Source organism: Papio anubis, unplaced genomic scaffold (genome assembly GCF_008728515.1).
Source record: "Papio anubis isolate 15944 unplaced genomic scaffold, Panubis1.0 scaffold284, whole genome shotgun sequence".
NCBI classification, from domain to species: domain Eukaryota; kingdom Metazoa; phylum Chordata; class Mammalia; order Primates; family Cercopithecidae; genus Papio; species Papio anubis.
In genome coordinates, this window is record NW_022162934.1 from 14382 (window position 1) to 42157 (window position 27776).

Sequence of the window (27776 nt, forward strand, 5' to 3'; positions counted from 1 at the left end):
GTACAGAGCCACAGAACTCAGCTAGGAAGCCCTGGGAAGGAGGCAATCAAGGGCTTTGGGGCCTGGATTAGGTAGTGCAAGGTAGGAAAGGTCGGTGACACTCAGTGGTGTTTTGAAGGTGGAATTAACAGGTCATGGTGACTGACCTGATGTAGAAGGAAAGGAAAAGAGTAATTGGCAAGTTTCTGGTTTGAGCAATTGAAGGCACCCTTGCGCCATTCACAGACACCATAAAAAGATGGGCACCTGGAAGAAAAGAGGAAGCAAGAGGTAGGGAGTTCTAGACGCACAGAGTTTGAAATGCCCATGGATGTTTGAATGGCCATGTCTAACAGGTAGCTGGACACATGGGTCTGGAGTTGAGGAGAGATCAGAGTTGACTACAGTCATGGGCATCATTTCTCCCACACCTGAGGACCAGTGAACTGCGTCTTGGCTGTGCATCAATCACTTTTGGAGCTTTTATTAAAAACTGTGTTTCTTTCCTTACCAAGTATGTCCATGATTTTTCCTTACTTCTACTAGGAGTGGGAGTAGCGGACAGGACATTGTGTAAGTGGGGTAGAGGTCAAGTTCACTGAGATTGAACTTTTGTTTTTGCAGAGCATTTTGAAGAATGACGTAAGCCCCAGAGGAGGTGTATCTTTTCCTGAGCGGCAACCAAATAATTTCTGGTAGGATTTGTAGCCCCTCTTCTCTCACACCAAGCTTCCAAGCCCATTTCGTTGGGACAAACTTCAAACTGGCATTTCAAAGTCTAAGAACTGACCAGCAGCTGAACAATCAATTACTGCTTATTCAAAACCCTTTGACTGTTATTTCAGTTATTTATAGGACTTGCTATATAGTCCATTCACTTCTGATGACTCTGTTGTCCCAACTGAAGAAATGAGCTCTTTGGCAAGACTGATTTTCTCTTGACTTGAATTTATAAATGGGCTAATTTCATGACCTTAAAGTTTGTATTTTTACCACTAGGTCAGAAATAGTAATAGATGAAGTAAAGGACTGTGGTAATCTTTACAAACGCTTTCCTCCCCCTCTAAAGATTTCGTTACATTTTACAATTAGTTTATAAATGTGGTAACACTATGAACTTCACATAATACTATGAACTTCACATGAAGCAGTGGTACAAGAAATAATTCAAGTGCTAAAATACGTAAAAGCAAAAACATCAATAACGCGGCCCACTGGCTTCCTGAAGATCAAGCTTTCGTGATGTGGAATCTCAGCTCTCCTAAACCCAGAATTTACATTTTTTTCTCTGCATTCTGTTCCATTATCTTGGTCCATTTACATTTTTGATCCACTACCAAAGTAATATTTATAAAATGTCCATAGTGTTTATTCCTCATTCACCTTTTTTTTTTTTTTGAGACAGGATTTCGCTGTTGCCCAGGCTGGAGTGCAATGGCACAATCACAGCTCATTGCAGCCTCAACCTCCTGGGTTCAAGCAATCCTCCCACCTCAGCCTCCTGAGTAGCTAGGACCATAGTTGTATGCCACCATGCCCAACCAATTTTTTGTATTTTTTTTGTAAAGATGGGGTTTTGCCATGTTGCCCAGGCTGGTCTTGAACTCCTGAGCTCAAGCAATCCTCCCGCGTTGGCCTCCCAAAGTGCTGGGATTACAAGCATGAGCCATTGCACCTGGCTCCTGCCTTTTTTTTTTAGACATGGTGTCGCTCTGTCACCCAGGCTGAACGCAGTGGTGCAATCCTAGCTCACTGCAGACTTGACCTCCTGGGCTCAAGCAATCCTCCCTCCATCAGTTTCCAAATAGCTGGAACTACAGGTGTGTGCTACCATGCCTGGTTAATATTTTTAATTTTTAGTAGAGATGGGGTCTTGCTATATTGCCCAGGTTGGTCTCAAATTCCTGGGCTCAAGCGATCATTCACCCATTCCTAATCCTGCTTTTTACCCTGAGCCATAATTTACTAACAGCAACTGTAGAATTAAAAGGTCCACAGAGAGCACCTTGGGCAGCCCGTTGGCTTGACTCATGAGACAGCTGAAGCTCAAAACATGTCGCCCAGGCTGTGAAGCAGCAGAGCCCAGTCCACCTGCCTCGTGCTTCTGGCTGCACTGGGGAATGAAGGCAGAAGCCATTGTAAGGCTTTGAGGATTTCAGCATTAGTTCCCGTCTCCTTCCAGAGAAGGAGATACTGATGGGAAACAACTCTGTCTTCCTTCATCATCGACCTCTGCCTTCTCTTCAAACATGGAGAAACTGGAGCCACCAGAGGCGGGTTTCCTCACTTTTCATTTCTAACTGATCTCTCCTCACCCCTTCTCACATCTTCATTTCCTGTCATCAATGTCTGGGTTGTGTAAACTCCACCTTTCCAAGGCTCACTCCCCACTGAGTGCTTAATTACATTTCCTTCCTCTCACTCTGGGAGGGAGTAGGTCCCACTATTCCATTATCGATCTGCTCCCTCCACAACTCTAATATTTGCCTCTGCTCTCTCTCCTTAGCCTACGCATTGACCCCTCTCTATTCCCAACCTAAGCCAACAATCCTACAATTCTGTCTCCTCAGAAACTCCCCCCTTGTTTTCTTAATCATGAAGTTTATTCAGAAAAGCCAACACTTCTTGCTATTCATTCACTGACCTGACACAATCTTATCCAGGATCCCTCTTTCACTCCTACAGAAAACGCTCTTGCAAAGATCAGCACAGATCCAACTGCCATATTCCAAAGCTTCTCGATTCCTCTTACTTCACCACGAAACATGGTCACCTCCTACTTTGGGGGTTCTGTGATACCAACAATATCATTTACCTCGAACTTCTCTTCTGCTCTGCCTTCAAATGTTGGGCTTTCCCGTTATTTGAATAACTTTCTTCCTTGTCCATTGTCCAATCTTTAAACATCATATAAATACATAATGCACGGGTCTGTGTTTTACTTCCACTCCAGACCCTTCTCCTGGGTTATAGTTCTATCTAATAAGTGTCCAATCAGAAGTCCCTCAGACATTTCATGTTCAATGCACTCGAAACTGAAATCCTCCCTCTTTGCTCCTACCACCCCATTTCTTCTCCCGTCCTCCTTTAACTAATGGGATCAACCCATGTTTTCAGGCCACACACACACACAAAGGAATACACATGCCTTCCTCTCTAAGTCACCTTCTGACCAGTTTGCTTCTGCTTTGTTTCTCATACGTATCCTGGCCCACCACTGCCAACCCCAGGGTGACAGCCCAGGGCAGGCCCTAGCTCCTCACCTAGAGAACTGAATGATCTCCTCTGGTACTCTCACCAGATGGCTTGACTGTCTAAAATATACATCTTAAATCACCTCCCTGTTTAAAAGAAGTAAACCCCCAAAGGTATCCCTGATGAAGTGTGACCCCTGGGAGGGCACACACATTTCAATTGGGTTCAATACTAACCTACATTTTTCAGTTTTCTCTGTATCCATCCTGTTTTCCAGGCACATGGAACTTCCAGTTCCTTCTGGATCCACTTTCGCAGGTGTCCCCACCGCCGTTCCCATCAGGGTACACTCCGCATCCCTCCTGTACATCCTGAGCACTCCCCCCGTGAGCACCCTCCTGCCACCACCTGGAGGCAAACACTCTGAATGCCACAGTCCCGAGGCACTCACAAATGCTCACTGCGGTGACCGTCCCCACAGAACACCGTTCACACCCTGAGCACCGTCAGCAACTCCACTGCTGAGGAGCCAGATGACTGGAAGGCTGTGTGCAGGCGAGGAGGCCTCATCGCCCGAAACTCCCAAACAACACATACGACAGAAAAATGATATACTGACAGGGAAAGTTTTGTGAGAGCTTTAATGGCACAAAATGTTTATAGCTACAAGTTATGCATGTATTGTAAACTGTATATAACGGTACAAAGTGCTAACTAAAATAGATGAAGAATGCATAATCACTTTGGCTCAGTTAATTCCAATAATTTCCACAACGGGTTCATGAAAAAACTTATCTGCCTGGCTAAGTCTTCAATTCTCATTTTTTTAGAATAGTAAGTATTTTTACTGCAATCACGGGAAGTTGTTGCACTTTCCAATGTGCAAGTTTGTGCAGTTTTGCTCTTGATTCTATTTACAAATATCTTAAGCCAGTTTTCATTAAACATATGAAAAATGAAGCCTGCCTTTTTGTCTCCAAATTGTAAACAGGTATAAAGCTTTTAAAATATTAATCTCACAACTTCAACTGTTAATTGCTGAATTCTCCTTTCCAATCCACAATGTTTTCGTTCAACACAAATCTGGGGGTAGCAGTAAAACGTTCATCCCGTGTGTTAGGGCTATAGATACATACTACATGCTCTCATAATACATTCTACTGTGATGATGTATTCATGTTTTAAGCAATTTTCCATAATTTCATTGAGGCTTTAAGAAAAAGGGCAACACTATGTCTATTTTTAACATTGAAAGAAATCATAAATATACCGAGGTTCAATGGCACTACTGACAGAACTGCTGCTGAACGTGGAAAGAGCACAGTGCACTAGCTGTAAGAAGTCACTTTCAGGTAAAGTATAATTTTACTTTCCCCCCATAATACCAATTGTAATAGAAATTGCATACTGTAGCAGTTTGGCTAGTCAGTTCTCCTAACTTTCTGGCCTTTCCAATTTTATTCAGGCTTTTCAAAAATCAGTGAGCCATCAGATTTACTTTCTTCCCAAAGAAATTCAAATATGAACACTTGAAATAAATAGGTTATAGAAGGCAAATCAAGTGTTACCAGGTTTAAGAGTAAGACAGAAACACAGTCTAATAAAAAGATGTCCAAAATTATTTAGACATCAAATGCTAGAAAGAAAAAAGAAAATTACTTGCAAAACTATTTAGGATATATCAATCTTTCTTAAAGATAGCCAGCTATATTCTTGAAAAAAGATAAAAATTTTCTTGTTTAATCTGTATGTTCTTTTCCACTATAACACATCAATTTTACAAATGTTGATGTGACAGAGAGAGTTAGATAGTTTCTGCAAACTGGCAAACCTGGCTGTCATAGTGTTTTTATTCAAGTTGACCTGATGCACTTTATAGATTGCTAGTTTTAAAATTAACAATGGTTCTCTAAATAGTCAATATCAATGTCTATATCATAAACAGTAATTATTTATATATAAAACATGTGGTATCCTTCAGAGTCATACTAGATGTTCTGAAATCCAAGAAAATCTACTAGAGATAACTGGTCATCCTGATGCTTTCTAACAATTTGGTCCTAAAGCTTCACATTTTAGAAATGAACGAACAAGTATATCATTGAAGGAATCTGTTGAGTGTTCTGAACTTCAAGAGTTTTACCATAACTGAAAAGACGGCTACATGAGAAAATGACCAGTGCCTGCAGTCGCAGGAATCACCTTGGGAAGACTGTACAGTAAACATTAATCAGTGAGAGATCAGAAGGAAACAAATGGCATCTTTTCAGAACGCTGTCAACTGTTCCCACAACCCAAGTCTGTTTTTCCAAGTTGCACAACTGCTTGGAATAACTCTGAAACAATTCTCTTCAGAGTTTAAAGGCTTCAGAGTATAGGTGATGCTTCCTAAAACAAGAAGCCTGTATTAACATCACAAATTGGAATTCATTCCAAAGCCTCTTCTTAGAGGAAAAAAAAAAGGAATAAAAAATAAAAAATTTAAAGTCATGAAAAATTCACATGCAGCTAATTAACATAAAAAATATCAAACACACACACAAAAATCTCGAAAAGCAATTTCATATATTTCTAGGCCTGAGACGTTCCTTATCAGAAAGAAAGATTCTACACCATAGAAAAGACAGCATTACAACAGACTAGTATGAAAATCTGCTGATGTATTTCAGTTCTTATCCTATTTCATACCTATCATTATACAGCTTGCCTCCTACAAATTAAAAGGCGTTATTAGGAGGCTTAGACAAAAAAGTGGCTCCAAAGCTGGTTTAAAATAATATTTTTATTGCCCAGGATATTTTTTTCTTATGTCTTGCTTTTTTTTTTTTTTCTTTTTAATAACTATCAACTCAAACTTAGGAAAGCTTGCCTTTGTCTTGGGGGAAAAAAACAACTAGACAATAAGCTTCTTTTACATCATTTGCTAACCTGATCTCGTTTTAAGAGAGAGATGGTAGTTATGTTGCAAGAGTAAAATTTATACCATGAATGATACAGGTCTACTCTGGTGGTACTAATTAGAGATAATAGCCTTGTTGACAAAATTATAATCTGCTGGTGGCATTTGCGGAAAAGAAGCCCTTGCAAATTTCTAAACAACAGTAAACTCTGTTAGGAAATTCTAAAATGTCTTACAGGCCAAAAAGGGTATAAGGTTAGTAAAATGCCTCAACAGAGTTTGAATAAAATACTGGATTTGAGAGTTACTGGAATTGGATATGTAAAAACAGGGTGGTAGGTTGGGTCATGCTTACAATGGTCTCAAGTTCAAATAAGCTACTGTGACAATACACCACTTCACAGGTCACACGCATTTCCAGGGGCTTTTCCTTTCCCTCAGTAGGTGCTGGCAGAGGGTGTGCTCAGTCGCTTTCCAATATAGATGCTGAAAGGAAGCAGAGGTATCATGTTTCACCTGTTTCAACAGTTCTATACCAGCCTGTCCATAGTCTGAACTCTACTTAAAACTCTTCAGCCTTTGTAAAAGGCTCTAAAAATTTGTGGGCACCGCTCCCCAAACACCATGAAATCATCACTGACTTTCTTAAAACCAGTCACCAGCCCAGCCAAACTGGTTTTATATGATTCTGTTTACTCTTTAAATTGGGGCTCCACAGCAAAGGGGTAGTGATTAGACAAAGTAAAGCCAGAGAGAACAGATCCCTCCACAGAGTAAATAAAGCAGCCCAACTCCTTCAATATATTCCTCTTTGGTGGACAGAAGGTTCTACTGACACAAAAATATAGTAATATGTGAAATTATTTTGGTGCTCTATGTAGGACAAAAAAAAAAACAAACAAACAAAACCCTTAAAAGCTGTCAGTGCTTTAAAGACAGCTCTTACTAATAACTCTTAAGGATTAGGGGCCTTACAATACTTTTTCAGGCCAACCAAGTATTTGGCCTCTTCAACAGCAAAAGCAGAAGGGAAGTTAAGGAAAATATGTAACAAGCTTCACCTCCAGTGCAACTAAAGCAACCAACTTTTTAAACCCTCTTTTTACATTTATCTATAGCAACAGTTATACTTACAGCCAAGACAAACAATCTGAAGATGACTGAAAGAGAGACGGCAAGGTACAGAAACCAACCGCTTAAGGGCAATGAACTGCTGTATAGGTAGCAACGTATTAAACTCCTATACCTGCCCCACATCAACCCCCATGCAACGGTCACACGCTGCCCTTCTGCACAAACCTCTTCTAGGTTGCTGTTTGTGATTACTGTCCTCGCCCTCACAAAAGCAGATCAAACACCCAAGAGACAAGAGGGGCGTGTGGAAAGCTGTATGCAAGTTTCTGAGCTCGTGACTGAGAATCTCTCTCCAATATGCTGAGCTCCTTAAAGGGAAGAAAATGATGACCCACCTTCTGCATATCTTCTATGAAAACGACCCATTGGGCATGCTTACAGCACAACATATGTCTTGAAAAAAATTAACAGCTACTGTTTAACTCCTAAAATCTTTCAGAAGTGTAATTCCTTAATTGTTTAAATCAAGGAAAAAAAGCAATTTATTTAAAAGATGTGGCTGAAAAACTAATGAATCATACGTAAATATGAGGTCGATTTTAGCAAAATAAATGAAAATACTACCAAGTTAAAAAAGGAAAAAATGAGCACCAATCAACCTACCAGTTTCATTTAAAAAAACCACTCAATGTAATCATGTATTTTCCCATATGAAAAAAAGTCTTTGCATTGACCACAAAATATACATGTTAAAGATTAGTTTAGTTCATAAATTACTCAAGATTAAATATTAAACAACAAAACCCAAAAAGAAAAATCAACCACAGAAGAGTCCAGTTAAAAATGATCATTTAGGGGATTAATATGAACATCTTTTCTTTTTTTTCCGAGATGGAGTCTTGTTCTATCCACCAGGCTGGAGTGCAGTGGCATGATCTCTGCTCACTGCAACTTCTGCCTCCCATGTTCAAGCGATTCTCCTGCCTCAGCCTCCCAAGTAGCTGGGACTACAGATGTGCACGACCACAGCCAGCTAATTTTTGTATTTTTAGTAGAGACCGGGTTTCAACATGTTGGTCAGGCTGGCCTCGAACTCCTGGCCTCAGGTCATCTACCCACCTTGGCCTCCCAAAGTGCTGGGATTACAGGCAGTAGCCACCACGCCAGGCCAAACATCTTATTTTCAAGTAAGAAAAAAAAACCTCTACTATTATTAAAAATGCTTATTTGTAGAACAGTTGTGTACCCACTTTAGTCATTCTTAAGTTAGCCTTATTTGCACTGAAACATTAAAAGGAAAGCAGTAAAAACTGCTTTCACATACATTTCTTCAATCTGAAAATAAAATAGGATAAAATGAATGGAAAAAACTTCAAGAGTTGACCAGCACTTACCCTAGTCCCAAGGCCAAAACATGAGAAAGGAAGAGAGATGGAATGAAGACCTTCAGAAATTCTGCGGAGAAAATACCCCCTTTCTTCATGGCTCCACTTTTCCTCATGCTTAAAGACACAGAACGTTTAGGGTGTCTGAAGTGGAACTCCCTGAGAAAGAAATTCAGAGGCAGATGTCATTTGCTGAAAATATCGCGGGGATTACCAACCATTGCCTATAAGTGGGTGCAGATCAACTGTGTCCACTGACAAGAAACATGTGAAAACTCACTTGGGTGGAATGTTTTCGGGTCTACTGGACCAGTCTGACACCCAGTCCGCACTTTTCTTCAAAGCCTCAACTTCCTTCTCTCCTTCTACAACTTCTTCTTCTGACTGTAAAGAATAATTCAAACTTTAAGAAAAAAAGGAAGACCAATTCCTCCTAATACAAAGACAAGTCTGGACAGGAAATATACCAAACTCATAAGGTTGCGTCTCAGCAATTTTAGATAAGAAACAAGCTGTTTTTCTAAAAAATGCTTAAAAATAATCTAAGATCAGAGTATGTAATATCTTCAGAACAACCTGAGTAAGCTTTACTGTTGAGATATCTAAGCACAGCACAGGAACTGGAAAAAGACTGTATTTTGGGATGTAATGCTAACTGAAGTATGAAAAACCTTGATAAGAGTTAAATCTGGGCGATACTTGTAAGGAGGTCCATTACATTATTCTCTTTTGTATGCACTTAAAATTTTTGTAATTAGGCCGGGTGTGGTGGCTCGTGCCTGTAATCCCAGCACTTTGGGAGGTTGAGGCGGGTGAATCACTTGAGGTCAGAAGCTGGAGATCAGCCTGGCCAACATGGTAAAACCCCGTCTTTACTAAAAAAATACAAAACAAAAAAAAAATTAGCTGGGCATGGTGGCGGGTGCCTGTAATCCCAGCTACTTGGGAGGCTGAGGCAGAAGAATCACTTGAGTTTTGGAGGTGGAGGTTGCAGTGAGCTGAGATCCAGCCACTACACTCTAGCCTGGGCAACAGGGTGAGATTCTGTCTCAAAAAAAAATTCATAATTAAAAAAATAAAAGGAAATAAAAGGATATGCTAAAAATAAAATGATGAGAAGTAAAACAAAAATAAGTGAGAGATATGAAGAGGAAATAAATAATAGTATTTACTGAGCACTTAAAGGGGCAAATATTATTCCAAGCATGTTACATGCATTAACTTTTTTTTTTTTCCTGGAGACAGGGTCTCCTGTGTCACCCAGGCCAGAGTGCAATCATAGCTTACTGCAACCTTGAACTCCTGGTCTCAATTAATTCTACCTTAGCCTCCCAAGTAGCTGGGACTATAGGTCTGTGCCACCACGCCCAGCTAATTTTTGTATTTTTTAAAGAGACAGTGTTTCACTACGTTGCCCAGCCTGGTCTTGAACTCCCAGGCCCAAGGGATCTCCCCCGCCTCAGCCTCCCCAAGTGCTAGGATTACAGGTGTGAGACACTCTGCACCCAGCCACATGCATTAACTTTCACCTTGCAAAAAACAACCCTATAAAAATAGGAATTATTAAAATCCCATTTTACAGATGAAGAGACTGAGACATAGATTAAATAATTTGCCTAAAGTTCCACAACCAGTACATAGCAGGGCCAGTATTCAAACCCAAGAACACTGTATAGAGAGGTCCTACTGTTAAGCACCAGGGTTGACGCTCCGGAAGGAGATTATATTTTTAGAACAAATTGCTATGCAAACATTTTCCAAGGTTTCGAAACTATGTTAGTCAAAAGGTTTTTGGAATAATTCATAATAAGTTGAGTCAGAATTTAACATCTGTCATATCACATAAAATAAAAAGTGTGATTTTAAAAAATTGCTAATGATAATCTAAAGTTTCAGACCAAGAACAATTAACATTTCCAATAGCTCCCCTTTTAACAGAACCAAAAGGAGGGAAAAAGTCCTAAAAATGTTTATTTATTCAGTTTTAATGATTCAGTATTATTTATTCAGTTTTCTTTTTGAGACGGAGTCTCGCTCTATCGCCCAGGCTGGAGTGCAGTGGCGCGAGCTTGGCTCACTGCAACCTCCGCCTCCTGGGTTCTAGCAGTTCTCCTGCCTCAGCTTCCAGAGTAGCTGGGATTACAGGCACCTGGCACCACACCTGGCAAATTTTTATATTGTTTGTAGAGATAGGGGTTCACCATGTTGGCCAGGCTGGTCTCGAACTCCTGACCTCAAGTGATACACGCACCTCGGCTTCCCAAAGTGCTGGGATTACAGGCGTGAGCCACTGCGCCTGGCCATATTCAGTTTTAAGGAATGTCCCCAAACCCAAGGGCCTCAAAACTAAGAAGCATTTTGACATTTTATTTTGTTTGACTAGGATTCACTCTTTGACCAAAGCTGTCATTCTTTTCAGTAGGTAGCTAAGAAATGCAGAGTCTGACATATTCACATGACTCTTTTTTGACAGGTCTAGTTCTCTGTGAAATAGCTACCCCAGGACAGGAGCTTCAGACGGGGCAAAGTCAAACCCCTGTGCGTTGTCTACTGCTCTTGTCAGTACCATTCTTATCTAGTTCTGCTGAACTTGGCAAATTCCGCTGAATGACACAATGTAGCATTTAGGATTAAGCTCTTTCCATTGGCTATTGAGATTACTCAGAATCATGAGTTGGCTCTTTGGAGTAACACTGAAATCATCCCAAATCAAAAACAATAAATGGTTACAATTTACTTGCAGATCAGTTGCTGTGCACACAGTATCTGACTACACTCAACATACTGCAGGTGGTTTCTGTTTAGTTTCCTGCTTTGGCCTCACAGGTCTCTCTTTAAACCTGCTCAAAGATTTAACAAGTTAGTATTTCATAATTCCTGACAGAATGAAAACGCAGTAAGATTTTACGCTCTAATTTTTGTTTTCAAGAGGATGGAATTTTCTCAGTTGAGTGAAGCAAAGTTATCTCTGGACAAGTGTTTTAAAAAGAAAACAAAACAAAAAAGAACTCCAGATAAGTTTCTCAACTTATTCTAACACTTTAAGAGTGGTAAGCTTTCCCCATTTACTACCGCTCTGTGCTTCCTTTTATTAGTCTTAAATTTGCCACTTTCAGGGTTTAAACTGCCTTCCAATTCTTAGAATTCCAGAATATGGTAAAAATGTACTTAATCTAATTATGTAAGATTTGTGCTCTTAAAATCAATAATCCTCTCTCTATACCTACATCTATTCAAAGAAGATTCTGGCCGGGCACTGTGGCTCCTGCCTGTAATCCCAACACTTAGGGAGGCTGAGGCGGATGGATCACTTGAGGCCAGGAGTTTGAGACGAGCCTGGACAACAGGGCAAAATCCCGTCTCTACTAAGAATACAAAAATTAGCTGGACGTTGTAGTGCACACCTGTAATCCCAGCTTCTTGGGCAGCTAAGGCAGTAGAACTGCCTGGAAACAGAGGCTGCAGTGAGCCAAAGCCACTGCACTCCAGCCTGGGTGACAGAGTGAGGTCCGTCTCAAAAACAAGAAACAAAAACAAAGAAGATTCTGATCATTCTAGCCTGTTCTCTCACATGGAGTTCTTTATTTTCTAATCACTTATGTTTTCCTTCTCTGGTCCACCTCAAGGTCACTCTGTCCTCTAAATATGGATATTAAGCTGTATACCATGATTCACGTACAGATAAAAATCACAGTTTCACAAGAGAGAAAAAGGAGGACACTTTCCGTTTGGATCATTTTTCAGTAACACTCAACACTGTGCTGGCATTTTTTGGTCCCAGAAACACAACGCAAAAATGTCTTCAATAAATAATCTATATTGCTTCTCGGACTTTTGGCTAAGATCAAGTGAAAAAACAATCTATGGTCTGTTTTCTGATACAAAACTGAGACTCTTGAGGATGATCATCCCAAAAGCAGTTTCACGGTCTTTCTCCTAAGTGCACACTGCCTTAGGCGGAAATTCCCCACACCATAACTCAGCAGACATTTTTCAGTTCATTCTCGTGGCTTTGTGAGCTCTCCTGTTAATCAAATTCATTTACTTAGTTCAGTAGAAAGAACAAGGGCCACAGACTGAGACCTGCTTTGAATCCTGGCTCTAACACTGACTTGCTTTGTGATCTTAGATAAGTAATTAGTACAAAGCCTCACTTTTTCCATTTGTCCATGGGGATAATATCACTGCTTTCACTGGATTGAGAACATTAAAAGAGAGGTGGGAGTAGTAACTCATGTCTGTAATTCCAGCACTTTGGGAGGCCGACGTGGGAGGATCATTTGAGGCCAGGAGTTTGAAACCGACCTGGGCAATATAGTGAGACTCTGTCTATACAAACAAAATAAAAAATTAGCCAGGTATGGCAGTGTGTTCCTGTAGTCCCAGCTACTAGGGAGGCTGAGGCAGAGAGATTGCTTGAGCCAGGAATTGGAGTCTGTGGTGAGCTATAACTGCACCACCGCACTCCAGCCTGGGTGACAAAGCAAGACCCTGAGACACTGTCTCAAAAAAAAAAAAAAAAAAAGAAAGAAAGAAATTGAGCAACTAGAACATAACTAGTTAATGCTAGTGACTTTCCTTCCTCATCTTAGAAAAGCTTGAAAATGATATATAGTCCTTATAAACACATATAAAAATATTCTGTAAGATGAAGTATAATAACAGTCCTTAACCTGTTTTTTTAAGTTTCTTAACCCTCAACTTTCTTCTTATTCAGGAAGAAAATCAATGTTCCCAAAACCTAAATAAATTAATTTTTAAATTATTGTTTCTTCCATTAAAAAAAAAGGCACTGTAAAAGGTTTTTGAAAGTTTAAACTATACCTACTGACAGCTCCCTTATTAAGTCTTACTCAACTGTTAAAATATCTCTCATAGGAGTTACTGTCTTTCTAAACTCTTCCCTTGGTTGAAACTGACCGATCTGATTGTCAGCATAAAGTACCTCCTCTTGATGACAGCCTATGCTCTCTTAGGGAATTGGTCCTGCAAAGGGATCAACACTGGCAAACCTACCAAAGGCCAAAAATCTGACATTTTCTTTCCTGAATTTCAAGAATTCCTTTGGAATTCCAGGAGAGATGCATTCGGCTCTAGAATTCCGTGTAAATTCAATATTCAGTTAAGCCTAATTGCACATCTGCAACTCTGTGAGCCAGGAAAGCACTTACCAAAGTGCTCCACGGAGTTATTAAGTTCTTAAGGGAAAAATGTATGTAGAGAAGAGGAAGAAAGTCTAAGGTCAAATAAGCTTGGGAAACATTTGGTTTAATTAAACTCATTTCTTTTTTTTTTTTTTTTTTTTTTTAAGAGAGTCTTGCTATGTTGCCCAGGCTGGACTCAAAACTCCTGGGGCTCAAGGGATCCTCCCGCCTCCACCTCCCAAGTAGCTGAGACTCGGGCGAGTGCCACCACGTCCAGCTTAAACTATAATCATTTCTTTACTGCAGGAACTGGTCAGAACTACTCATGCAACTACTAGGGTGAGAGTGTGGGGGAGCCTGGGGCTGCATTACTTTCCATTTATTTGACTTCAGGACTATCTTATGGAAATTCCCTTTGAACAAACATTCTTGAAAACACATTTTGGGAAATGCTAATCTAAACTTTAAGCTTTCTGTATAAAAGGTGATATAGATTGAAGAAATCCTTCTCAGGAAAGACCACAGCAAAGAATTTGATTTCTCTCTTGGATTCCTTGGTACGCTTTCTGCTATGGAGACTTTGTATGCTTTCTTCTACATCAGCTATCACTTACTGCATGTGGCCAAACTGACATACATAAGCCAGCAACTCAAATGCTCCAGTCAGATCATCTTACTACATGACAGCCTGCTATTGTGAGCTTCTCTACAGTATAAAGCTCATCATCATAAAATAAATTTGTGCTGAATCCACAGATTTTCAACATTTCAGAGAAAAGCAAAAATAGAGCATAGTAAAGTATGGAGGAACGCTGTGGCCTTCGGAAACAGAAAGAATACTGGGTGGGTCTAAGATACACAAAGTATTTCTAGTGCTCAGGACACAGCATATTGAAAACCCTACAAAACAAGGTTTTAGTTGCAACTCATTCAAAGGTTCATTCAATATTTTTCAAGCACCCTAAATACAGGAGAAAAAGAAAATGGTTCCCATCCTCAAGAATTTGTACTCTAACGACACTTTCAGGTGATCTTACATATCAATAAAGTTAAAGGCTGACTACAAGTATTCTAAATCATTAGCAACAATTATATACTTACCATATTTTAAGTTTTATAACACAAACATTTGTAAGATTTTAATACTATATCCCTGTTTCCAACATTGTCAACTCCTAGTAAACAATATTTATCTTCAAGGAATCCTGCATAATTTAGATAAATTTTATGTCTACCTCTTGAAATTTATCTCAAAAGTCACTGCTTTGATTTCAGATGCAAAAAAAAAAAAAAAAAAAAAAAAGTCTTCACGTCTAGTTCTTCATCTTCATTTATTCTGTGGTCTTAAAGCATCTATCTCAGTTTTTTCTACTTACAAACTCAAGAAACTAGCCTGGAGTATTGGCATGATTCATTATGGGCAATAATTTTCCAATTATTTTAGAGAGACAGGGCCCCAAATCCTTAATTGTAAAGGAGTGCAACATGAACTATACCGTCCTAAATAAATTCCAAAATCAGAAATTCAGTAATAGCTTCAAACTATTCCTAAAAGTCTTCATGTTCTTTATTTTAGCAAAATATAGTTACAGAATTTCCATCTTTCTTGTTTACTATAAATCAGAATCCCCCCCACACACCTGAGAGCTATGGTCCCTGCTTGTGTGCATTTCCACATCAAACATGATCTGCCCATCTTCTTGTGGCGAAGGGCTAGAAGAGAAGGAATTTAGCTATCAGTTTTAATTCTCACTTTGTCAAATGACTTAGTCTCTACTAGAAATTAGAAAATTAGAAGTTACAACAGTATGGCTTTGAAAAAGCAAATCAGAAAATATATCATAACCCCATACAAGAAAAATGTATGTGATATTAAATGGCTAAATGAAATTGAGCATTCTTACTCCCAAAATGTTCTGTACTTTTTCAGTAGTAATAAATTCCTTCAAAATGATAAATTTGCAAAGGAAATACTACCTACAGACACAAACTGTCACATTTTCTTATATTTACTCTTTTGTCCATTAAAGGTAAAAAAATCTTCAAATTCAGGAACTTTAGTTCAGAGTTCTTTTTCTCAAAGTTCCCTCATCATTAAATAATTCACCAGTATTTCTCAAAGTGCATAAGGTAGTTTTCAAAGATGCTTTCAGATGGTCTTTGAGGTTAAAGTTCCTTTCTTAATACTAGTAGGATTTATTTGCCTTTTTCATTCTCATTCTCCCATGTGTATAGTGGAGTTTTCCGAAGGCTACGTGATGTGTGATAGTACAACAGTTAGAATGCAAGCGTGGATGAGAACCAGCTGTTTTGTATTAAGCTGGGTGTTAGAGATTTGTAAACGTGTAAAACAATGCCACTATTCTTATTAACTTGGAGGGTTTATAGAAAATAGGTACTTTCACTAAAAAAAGTTACTTATGTTACAATGTATTATTTTTGAATATGTATTTTCTCAGCTTTAATTTCTAATATAGTAAATATCAAAATATATGAACCCACAAACAAGTCCTTCGGGGTCCCTAATGATTTTTAGGAATGTAAAGGTATATAATGACCGAAAACTTTGAGAACTACTATTTTACTTATTTCAGAAATATTTGCTTTGAGATATTTCAGAGTGAATTATATAAGCTTATATATTAATATAAAACCTTTATAATTGCACAAAATACATTCTTAGAACTGTAAAAATTTACAAATAAGTTTTTAGACAAAAACAACATGGTCACAAACTGCACTTGATGCAAGAGATGAACAGAATGTGTTAAGTTAATTTCTCAGCTTTATCAACGATTCCTTGTGTAAAAACTGAAAGTCACTGGGGATCCTTCACTACATACACAAACCCTCCCCCAAAATCTAAAATAGAAATAAAAAATATTTGAGGCTTAACTTGCTGAAAGGAATAGATATTAACTATAAAAGTTATCAAGAGTATGTATACAATGTTAATTAATGTACAGAAATGTTGGTGAGACTGACTCAGAAATAAGATCGTCAGAAATTTATCAGACAGATGAGGCCTAGGAGTCTTTTAGACTGGTATAACTGACATAGAAGATTCTTAAATGGGGACAGGAAAAGAGAAAAGCTGGTTCTGTATCAAACAAACGTCATATATATTTAGGAAATTTTTGTCTTGAACTAGCACAGGAGTCAACCAGAACTGGGCACTCCTGGTGGCCTCAGTTTACTATCTTTGTGCTCATAACACTGTTGGGTTCACAGCTACACATCCGGTTAAGGGTCAGCCTTACACAGCCTTGACCAGGTCAAGGCAGTCAGGGTGACAAAGTCAAGAATCCTATGGAAGCGTCGCTCTGCTTCTATATGCTTCTTCACACTGGCACCAACCTCTTCTCTAAACTGTTTATTTCCTCCTAACAATTTGGAATGCATTAGAGCTTCACCCATGGCATATATTAGAATCGGCTAGGGAGCTTTTAAAATATTGTGATGTCTCTACCCTGCCCCTGTCAATCAAAATGAGAAGTTCTTGAGATGCAGTCCGTGTGCTGGCATTTTTCAAAGCTCCTGGGTGAATCTAGCGTGCCGTCAAGGTGAAAACCCCTGTGACAGGATGGAAGGCAAAGCAGAACACGCTGGGGTTCCCAGCTAACAATCCCTGCAGCGACGTAAATATTTCTATGCAATAATTTTTAAGTTGAAAATATACATAAATCAGCTCTAGGACTGATACCCAACAACCCCAAAACTCTTCCCCCTACAAAAAACACTTCCTGGTGACTTTTCAAATACAGAGACGCATGGCAATTCAAATGACGTGAGTTTTGAAGACATTCCTTAATGGTAAAGCGTGTTAGTCGGATATCCCAGAAGAGTACTGTTGCACACTCAGGTTCTAGGCATTCTCTGAAAGATGATCACTAATCTAGGGCCTGGAGATACATAAGATGAGGGGTAGGAAAGTGTTCAAAAGCACTTGCCATGCCTCCTTCTCACAACCTAAACTGAAACATGATCATGGGAGGGTGAAGGCATATTCAGTCACATGTAATAAGATGAACAGACAGGTAAGCAGGTGACTTTTCTCTGCTCATTGACAGCACCATGTGAACAACAGGCTCATGGGCACCGTGGTATCAATGATCAAGGCCCACACACTTGAACTTAGAGTGAAAGCCTTGTTGACAGGCCATAACAAGCAGAAAACTTGAGAAACCCATCAGCGAGTTCCATAATATAAATACAAATCTTCATTCGGAAAGGCAGACTAATGCTGTAGCTACTAGAATCAAGGGCAAGCTGTTCAGAAGAGAGCCATCTGTTCTGGTTCCGCTTATGACAAGAGCCATCCCAGGCTCTAAGAAACACAGGGACAAGTAAGGGATGACACGGGGGTGGCGGGGGTGCACAGTGTGCCACAGAGCCAACAAGCCAGTCCCCCCGCTGCCTTGGCAACATGAGTGGATCATAAGCCACTCAGGAAGCTGGACACGATTTAACTCATTTCTCCTTTTTTTCACTTCTTCTGATAAGTAATAATATGTGCAATATACACAATTTTTAGAAAATACAAAAATGTTAAGAAGAAAAATATCCATACTGCATTCCTAAAGATAGTCACTGTTTACATTTCCTTAATCTGCTTCCTGTGCGTTTGCATTTTCCAAATGGTTAACATCAGTTAACAACTACCCAGAAGGTCATCCAGTGACCCATAACGCTAACAGTGTAGCTGTCACTGAAACAAGAATTTTTTAAATGTCATTTAATATCTAGCCTTTTTGGGAAAAAACAGAAAAGTTTTTACTAAAAAATAATGACCTGGTTTCATTCCACACACATATCTCATTGTATTCTTACTCTTTCACCATAAGCAGTCCTTAATCCATGGAATTAGTTTCTTCAGGTCAAACACAGAAAAATGAGGTCTGAAACAAAACATCCTCTGAGAAAGCAGAAGAGCCTTCAAAACTATCTTCACAGACCTTGGTTGGTGCTTCCAACTGTGCAAATATTGCTATAATGTGCAACGACCTGCAGGTCCTATGAGTCAAACATTTACTGAGGGTCTACTATGGGCCAGCACCACTACTGTGAAGCTAATAAAAATGAAACATGGCTATTGCCCTTTGAAACGTCAAGATCTAGAAGGGAAGACAGATATATACAGAGGTAACTAATTCAAGGCAGTCTGTTATCTGTAAAACAGGGATACAAAAGAAAATGGGGGAAAATTATATTAATTCTATAAATTAGCATTTACGCCACTGAATTTTTAAACTGATAAACTGCTAAAAACAATATAATCTGGGTAAGAAAAATGACAATCTGGGGAAAAACAGTGGGCACTGAAGCACCTGTTAATTAGCTGTCTCATATAAACACAATATATATCTGTGCAATATATATTACACTGCAATGTATCAGAAGGCATATTTTGCTAAGTGAAGATTTAGGCAAATACATTTTTCCTAGAGAGAATGAGCCCTATAACCCATTCGTTTCCTGAATTCCACCAAAACATGCGTCTCACTTACCTGTCACAGTGAGAACTGCCTCTTGAACTACTCTGTCCTGATTCATGTTGTGCATCCAATAGAATCTTCTCCATGTCTCCATTGTGGATGGAGGATGAGGACGGTACGTGTTCCAGCCCCCCATTTTTCCCATTGCCATTATCATTGCCATTGCTGTTGCTCATGGGGAGCTCCACCCAGGAACCTGTTGGACAAGTCAGATAAGTTAACCACAGCAGAACTGAAATCTGTCATGTGCACACAGATGTGAACATGGTGAATCCAGATAAGAATTCTGACTCTCCTCAAACCAAAGGCAAAAGTATTCTGAAGAAAATAAGTAAGAATAAAAGTCTAAATATCTATATAGTTCTGTTCCTGAAACAGCTCATGCCATCAACTGAGAAGCAGCTCGAACTCTAAAACAACTCAGAAAATGTGTTTTCCAGTCCATATTCTCTCTGGGTAAAGTTTAATTTATGATAACACTTTACCAAAAACTCTGAGGTTGCTTTTCAAAAAAAAAATTGCTACTTTTAGGCTACTTACCTTTCATATTTTAGTTGGTGTATATATACACACACACTTTCTTCATAGTCTACCTAAGCTACTCAGCTGTATCTGCTCCAGAAATGAAATAAATACATCACTTACAAATTTCATAAAAGGTCATCTAAGTAAGTTAGCAACTATATCCTACTCAGTGCAAACAACTGGGAAACTCCTAGAGAGGGAACCTAAATCCAATAGCAAAAATTTCAATTTGTACACAAATCAGGAGCATAAAATTAATGTGGCTGGTTAACTAAATCAGGTGATAACGCTAAAAATTCAGAAAAAAGCTTTAGCTCTATCTCACTGATTAGTTTCTTCATTTCCTTTATATCTCACGCTTTCTAGTCTTTCTCCTTTTTTATACACTAAACATACCTTGTGAACTTGTCTTTTTTCTCTTCTCTCCCACAAGTTTCTACTTTCTAGGGTTTTCATTAAACCCTGTTGATTTGGGGGCAGAAACAACTGCACATCAGCTACAGGCAAACACGAAAAGTTTTCTTGGACACAAAGTTGAAGGGGTGGAGCCACAGAAAAAGGGGATGTACCACTGGTAACTCTGCATAGGTCTTAAAAATATTTATTGGTCCAATGAGTTTGCTAAACATATTAAGGTGCTTTAATTTTAATAAGAGTTGAAGCCAGGTACAGTGGCTCACACATGTAATCCCAGCACTTTGGAAGGCTGAGGCACCAGGATTGCTTGAGTCCAGGAGTTTGACACTAGCCTGAGCAACAAGGTAAGACCCTGTCTCTACAAAAGAATAGTAAGTAAGTAAATAAATAAATTGTTAACAGTAGCCAATAAACTAACTTCACCGTAAAAAGAGATAGTCGTATATTTTGTTCATAATTTCCATTTCTTACAATAAATTTTGTTTTAGAAAATGTAACCAAGCGGCTTGGTGTGGTCATCCCTCTAAACTCCCAGCAGAAGTGTTCGAGAGTTCCAGGGATGAACAAGGAGTTCCGTCAGTAAGTTGAAGTAAAATCATCAAAACTGGCTCAAACTCTAAAATGCACTCTAAATGTGGCGATGGCTACACCAGTTCCAGAGTGAATTCAACATCGCCCTCACAAGAAGGAAAGCTCCAAGGCAGATGCAGCCGGGAATCTGACCCCATCACTTCCTGTCTACCTTTGTGACCTGAGCTTCAGCTTCCTCATCTGTAAACAGAGATAATAACAACACCGGGGTGCTGTGAGGATTTAGTAGTATCAAGTGCTGGTAAACGGAAGATGCTCAGTTATACACTAGAATTTACATTTATAAGTCCTTAGAACCCTTTCCTTTCCGTTTGAGGCAGCCCCAGTGGCTACCACCATCCCATAATCACCACCAATTCCTTAGGACTCTGCTGCCAAACGACAGAGCTGTACATCTCCATGGCCTCATTCTACACACACATAAAATGGACGCAGACTAAAGGTAACTCAAAATGGATTAACAAATACAACTAGCAAAGCTAAGAGAGATCTAACATTGAAGATAAATTATCTAGAGTGCCTCTGGAGTGTATAAGAAATATGCCAAAAGCATCCCTAAATTTAGAGCTCTGCAAAATATTTCAACTGGAGAGAAAGGGGGTGGGGGAGATAATATGTATATAAAAACAGTTTTTTTCTGACTCTCACTGTTTCTAGGATTTTCAAACTTATTTTTAAACCAATGGAACCAGTTCTTCTTGTATAGAAGCCTAATGCGTACAATAGTAACAAACCAAAACCCAGAGCTGCTCTGACAGAAGCAGAGCTAAGGAACCAGGAGTTCCAGATGGGTCTCTGTGGAAGCCAGTCTTCCCTAAAATACAATTAATGTTCACTTGAAGCAGCTGATCAAAGAGAAAAAAGGGTGTAACAAACAGTATCAGGTTTTCCGTTCCTTACTTTTGTCTTTCTTTTGAGACAGTCTTGCATTGTCACCCAGGTTGGAGTACAGTGGCAAAATCACAGCTCACTGCAGCCTTGATTCCTGGGCCCAAGCAATCCTCCCACCTCAGTCTCCCAAGTAGTTGGGACTACAGGGCACATGCCACCATGCCCGACTTATTTATTTATTTATTTATTTATTTATTTTGTAGAGACGGGGTCTCCCTACATTGCCCAGGTTGGTCTCAAACTCCTGGGTTTCAGCAATCCTCCCACCTCAGCCTCCCAAAGTGCTGGGCTTACAGGTATGAGCCACTGCTCCCAGCCTGGTGTTTACTTTTTTGAAGGACTTTCAAATCAATGTCTGGATCCTATTTTCTTCATTAAAAACACATAAGCAATCATAATCTAATATATACTTTAGGAACTTGAAAGAGACATACCTAGAAGAGCTTAGTAAAAGTGATCTGTGCTGTGGCCTCCACACCCTGTAGCATAACTGAAAGCACTTCTACTTAAGGCAGACAATTTGTACTTGGCATACACTGGTATAGTTTGGTCAGGGGCTGAGACTGAAGCCAGGCTCCCACTCTCAGTTACAGCTGTTACCCTCGCACAGGGTACTTAACCTCTTTGTGCCTCAGTTTTCTCATCTATAAAACAGAGACAATAATTGTATCTACCTCGAAGACTTTGTTAGGAGGATTAAATGAATAAAGCACCCAGAACAATGAGAAAAGTCCCTAAGAAAGTTTTAGCTACTATAACTATATTCTGTATCATAGAAAAAGCATTCCTTACTGGAAAAATGTGTTGCTAGAAAACGTAAAGATCAGTACATGAAATTAAAAATTAACATCTCTCCCAACCTCCCATTCCTTCTCCCAAAAGAGCCACTTTTCACAGTTTCACATGGAGACTTGCAGAGTTTTTTCCAATGAAATATAGGTCTGTTTTTGCTTTTGTTTTTATAAAGAAATAGAACTGTACCATACACACATACTGACATATTCTGTAAGTCGTTTTTCAGATGTCTTCCCTCTCAATATATACTGACATTCATTCTTTCGAACAACTGCATTGCATCTCATCTTTTATAAAGATATACCATACTTTAACCATTATCTAAATGGCAATGGTTAACCACTACTCAGATGGTTGTTTCTAATACTTTGTTATTACAATCAGGGCTTCAGTGAACATTCTGGAGAATAATTTGACAATATGTATTAACAGCCTTAAAAGGGTAGATTTCCTTTAACTCAGTAATTCTCTTTCAAAAATATCATCTATGGAAATACATAGTGGGTGCAGAGAAAGTTATGTACATAGGCATTAATTAAGAGGCTACATATTAATCTTTTGAGTAACATACAAGAAAACAAACATGTCTTCCTCAATAGATGAAAAACACATCCGTTTCCCATCACCTGATTCGTTTCTGATTTACAGCCTCAGAATTTCTTAGTCTTCTAACTCTACCAATCCTCACAAAGTCCCTTTTTACTTGCAAAGGAAACAAGGCTAGATAAGAGGTTTGTGCTGTCCAAGCAACACAAAGTAGAAAACAACCACAGAGTGAATTCTCTTCCTAATAATCAAGCTTGAAAACTAAAAGATGGAAAGCTTTCTCTATTATTTAAAAGACTTTACAAACTAAGAGCTGTTCCTTACACCAATTTGTACATAATATGCAATGACATGAGGTATTTTCTGGTTTGGGTTTTTGGGAATGACTAAGAGATTGAGAGAAACTTCTGTGAATGCTTCTCCATTCTCTAATATAATAGATCGTGAAGGGTGGTCCAATAATTGTGATTATACTCATTGCTGTATGTTGCATAATCTTTACAGTTTTATAATCACTAGTTCAATCCTCTCTCAAGAAGAAGAGGAGAGGAGCTTTGGGACAAGGGGAAGAGAGAATGAAGAGTATTTCTCCTCATTTTTCCCCCTAACTTTTAAAGGCCCACATGTAACTCTTTTCAAATTTCATTATGTTTACATTCTTTCCTCAAAGCTTTTCATTCATTATTGAAAGGAATCCAGACCAGGCCAACAAGAGTCACTGGCATTCTTCTTAAAAAAAAAAAAAGTTGGTCTTTTTGCAGAAGTATGTATTTACACACAAATTACATAGGTATTCAAAACATTATGAGGCAGTGACAATACATGAAGGTCTTAACAGCACTATTCATAAACCGGAAAGCAAGGACATCGTGCTTGAAGACGTGTTTCTATTTAAAAAAAAAAAAAAATAGTTTGTGACCAGCTTGGGCAACAAAGTGAAACTCCATCTCTACAAAAAATAAGTTAGCTAGTGACCAGCCTGGGCAACGAGGTGAAACTCCAACTCTACAAGAAATAAAATAATTAGCTGGGTGTGGGGGTGTGCACCTGCACTCCTAGCTACTTAGGAGACTGAGGCAGGAGGATCACTTAAGCCCAGGAGGTCGAAGCTGCCATGAGCTATGACTGCACCACTGCACTCTAGTTTGGGTGACAGAGCAAGACCCTGTCTCAAAAAAAAAAAAAAAAAAAAAAAAAAAAAAAGAAAAAATTTGAAAAGAAAAAAAGGCTGTATTTCTCAATAACAAGAATTACACTACGACTTATACTACTACTTTGATTTTCCTTATTTGACCAATTGACGCTTATTCAAATATTCTTAAGGAAGTTGATAGTTTTCTTAACAATAAAACAAACTGGACAACATCCTTTTGACTTGGAAGGAGTTTGGGTATTTGCCCTGTAATTTTTAATGAAAGTGAACAGTCTCTCCACAGCGGTAAAGTTAAAAAAAAAAAAAATCACAGAAATACTTCATTATTCAAATATTTCAATAATTTGCCACTGAAACTCTGCTTTGTTCCCTGAACCAAAGATAAAAAGTCCCAAACCCAAGAAAATCTGTACATTTCATCTCCTGTTTTTCAGTTGTGCAACTTTACCCAACAAAGTCCTTCAACTTATCGCAATTTGGATAGTACTAGGCGCCTGAATAAGTTGTTTTGCCCAATGCCCAAAAATCACTTCAAGGAATCAACGAGGCTTCTTGTTTTGTTCAGTGCAGTGTTGTGTAATGAGCTAAAAAAACGAACGGAGTTAAGAGGAAAGAGGGGAGTAATTAAATATGGCATTATCTAAAGCTTTTCAGAAAGCTCACCCTATCCCACGTAAAATATTTTCTATCTAGATTTCCCAAAGCAACATTTTGATATCCCATGCAGGCTGAGTACTTCCACCTCTGTAAGAGCTGATGTCAACCAAGCAGGAACCGACTGGCCAAAGACATCAAACTCCTCATAGGTCTGTCAGACTCCAAGATAAACAATGACATATGGCTCAGCCCTTTTTTTTTTTTTTTGAGACAGAGTCTCGTTCTGTCACCCAGGCTGGAGTGCAGTGGCCCGATCTCAGCTCACTGCAACCTCTGCCTCCCGGATTCAAGCGATTCTCCTGCCTCAGCCTCCTGAGTAGCTGGGATTACAGGCGCCCAACAGGCCAGCTAATTTTTGTATTTTCAGTAGAGAGGGGGTTGGTCTCTCACCATGTTGGCCAGGCTGGTCTCGAATTCCTGACCTCAAGTGATCTACCCGCTTCGGCCTCCCAAAGTGCTGGGATGACAGGTATGAGCCACCACGCCCTGCCTGGCTCAGCCCTTATTGTTGTTGTTGTTGTTAAAAGGTCAAAGGAAGATGAAAATCCCTTAGATTTCAGTGAAATCATGTACACCTACCAAGTATCTTCACTCATAAGAAAATTGCACAATTAAGAAACAGAATACTAAAAAGAAACAGAAAGGTGGGCCACCTTTGTGAATTAGGTAGAATAACACACTGACAAAATAAGACACACAGACCAGCAGGAGGTTCTGGACCACTGAAAAGAAGTCCTGAAAAGAGGCCAGGTGCGATGGCTCAAGCCTGTAATCCCAGCACTATGGGAGGCCCAGGCGGGCTAATCACGTGAGGTCAGCAGTTTGAGACCAGCCTGGCCAACATGGTGAGAGACCAACCCCCTCACTACTGAAAATACAAAAATTAGTCTGGGTTGGTGTCGGGCGCCTGTAATCCCAACTACATGGCGAAACTTCGTCTCCACTAAAAATACAAAAATTAGCTGGGCGGGTGGCAAGCACCTGTAGTCCCAGCTACTCAGGAGGCCGAAGCAGAAGAATCGCTTGAACCTGGGAGGTGGAGGTTGTAGACAGAGCGAGACTCCATCTCAAAAAAAAAAGCCCTGAAAACAGCAGTAGACAGGCTGAACATGACAACCTCCGCTTTGCTCCCAGTCAGTTGTGAACTTGGACCAGGCTCTTAACTCTAGACCTGTTTCTCTACAGGTAAACAACAGGAGGCAGTTAGCTAGCTCTGAAGTTTCTTCCCATTCTCAAATCTAAGACAGTATGCTAAACATGGGCAAATAACTTAAAATTGCATAGGAATATGTGATACGAGTAACGTTTAATGACTCAGACATTCATCCTAATTTACTGTGGGAAATAACATAACCATCTTACATTCTGGAATGTAGGACACTTAAAGGTTTTGGGTATTAACCCATCAAAAAAACTGGAGCAGCAGCATCCGTCTTAAAATCTCCAAACTCCGTTGCTACCTGGTGAGGGCTGAAACTCTCTTCCCTAGAATAATCTTCAGGCCACGCTGGAAGCATCTCCCTCTTACGAAAGATACTGCATGACCTTTAAGCATCCAAGCGGTTTTGAAAAGCCTTCATCTGGCCATATGCTCGCTACCCCCATTATCTCTTTCCCAAGAGTTGAATTAAAGAAAGGTTAGGCAAGAACCCTTCCAAGAAGGCTCCCGGTTCTCACGACCAGGAACAATCTGAGGACAAGATGTCTGGGCAGTGGAATGTTATGAAAAGACCCTGGCCTGGGTTGTCCATCAGCCTTGCCCGTTAACTTTCAATTGCCCGAGTGCGTTTTGAATTCCGTTTCTTTAAATGCATGGCCCCAGACTCCCTGACGTGTGCAGTCCCGGGTGGTTCAGGAGGCTGCTCTCAGGTTTACTGGGCGCACAACCTCATCGCTTAAAAAAAATCACTTGGGCAACTTCGAGAAAGCTAATAAAAAAAAAATAAAAAAAGGAAAAAGGAGAAGCAAGGCACAGCCTCTCACCCCACACGTGACTGAAGCCACCCCTAGACCAGCAAATGAATTTTCCTGACAAACATGTGGCAACAAAGGAATGCTCGCTGGGGGCTCCCGAGCCCGCCAGACGCTGCCCGCCCGCGGGCCCCGCACACCTGATCCCAGACACGTCCCGCGGCATCCGCCCGCCCCGCCCCGCTCCCGCGCGTCCATCCCCCGGCGTCCCCGCTGCACGTCCCCATTCCGGCCCACGTCCCCTCCGCGGCCCGCTCCGCCCACCCGGCCTCCCCCCACCCCAGGCCCGCCCCCGCCCCGCCCGGCTCCGCTGCTGGGGACCACCCCCAGCACCAGGGGGATCCGCGCTACCCGCGCCGCTCCCGGACCGCGAAACCAAACGGCCCCCGGCCCACGACCCCAGGAGGCAACAGAGAGGCCCGGAGCAAGGCAGGCGCCCATCCTCCTGACAGGTGACGGGAGCTGTCAGTCACCCGGACATCACCGGCCTGGGCCAATGAGCTACCTTCTCCTCCCGCCTCCCGCGCCGCGCCGGTGGCGGCGGCCGGGGCGGCTCCTCCTCCCCCATCCCCTTCACCAAGCCTTCGGCCCCTCACTCACTGTTGAGGCCGGCCGGCTGCGGCAGAGACTGGCCACTTTCCTCGCAGTTGTTGTTGTTGTTGTGCAGGGGCGGCGGCGGCTCGACTAGGTGGGACGACATCGTCGGACAGCTGGCAGGGCTCCGGCAGCAGCAGGACCGTCTCAGGCTCTCAGGCAGCAACACAACAAGCCGAGTCCCCCGCCCCCTTTTCTGCGCCTGCGCTGTCCCTCCCCTGCCACTGACGTCAGGGTCCGCCCAGGCCACGTGATGACAACACAACAAGCGACCGGACGGGGCGGGGGCGTTCCCCTGCGGGTCCGGGACGTGGAGACGCGCGAGTCAAGGTGACGCGCGCGCCGGGAACGAACTCTTGCGTGTGACTTGGGATGACCGGATGGGATGAGTGATGCCAATGGCACTGCGAGAGAGGATGAGAAGAAGCGGAATGAGGAAGTGCGCTCCTGTGTTAGCGCCCGTGC

General features: G+C 40.6%; 1 protein-coding gene across 2 annotated transcripts; it reads right to left on the reverse strand.

The window, feature by feature from the left end:
* Window positions 1-3797: 3797 nt before the first annotated feature.
* Window positions 3798-27650, reverse strand: LOC101017749 (BCL2/adenovirus E1B 19 kDa protein-interacting protein 3-like). Of its 2 annotated transcripts, none has more exons than XM_009212730.4 (6): window positions 20093-20350; window positions 19184-19367; window positions 15317-15389; window positions 8813-8916; window positions 8542-8691; window positions 3798-6559 (listed from the first exon to the last, which is right to left on the reverse strand). In XM_009212730.4, the coding sequence occupies exons 2-6, from the start codon at window positions 19345-19347 to the stop codon at window positions 6511-6513; spliced, it is 540 nt and encodes a 179-aa protein (XP_009210994.1). In that variant the 5' UTR covers window positions 19348-19367; window positions 20093-20350; the 3' UTR covers window positions 3798-6510. The 2 variants fall into 2 exon arrangements, with proteins under 2 accessions (XP_009210994.1, XP_003902612.1); XM_003902563.5 differs by lacking the exon at window positions 20093-20350 and adding an exon at window positions 27318-27650 and having other exon boundaries at window positions 3799-6559.
* Window positions 27651-27776: the final 126 nt, after the last annotated feature.

Coding starts and splice junctions, on each gene's coding strand:
- LOC101017749 (XM_003902563.5), bottom strand. CDS start 27,417: ATGTCGTCCCACCTAGTCGAGCCGCCGCCGCCCCTGCACAACAACAAC. Junction 8,917..15,316: donor GCAGGGACCATAGCTCTCAG/GTGTGTGGGGGG, acceptor TATTCTTTACAG/TCAGAAGAAGAAGTTGTAGA. Junction 6,560..8,541: donor GTTTTGGCCTTGGGACTAGG/GTAAGTGCTGGT, acceptor GCTTCCTTTCAG/CATCTATATTGGAAAGCGAC.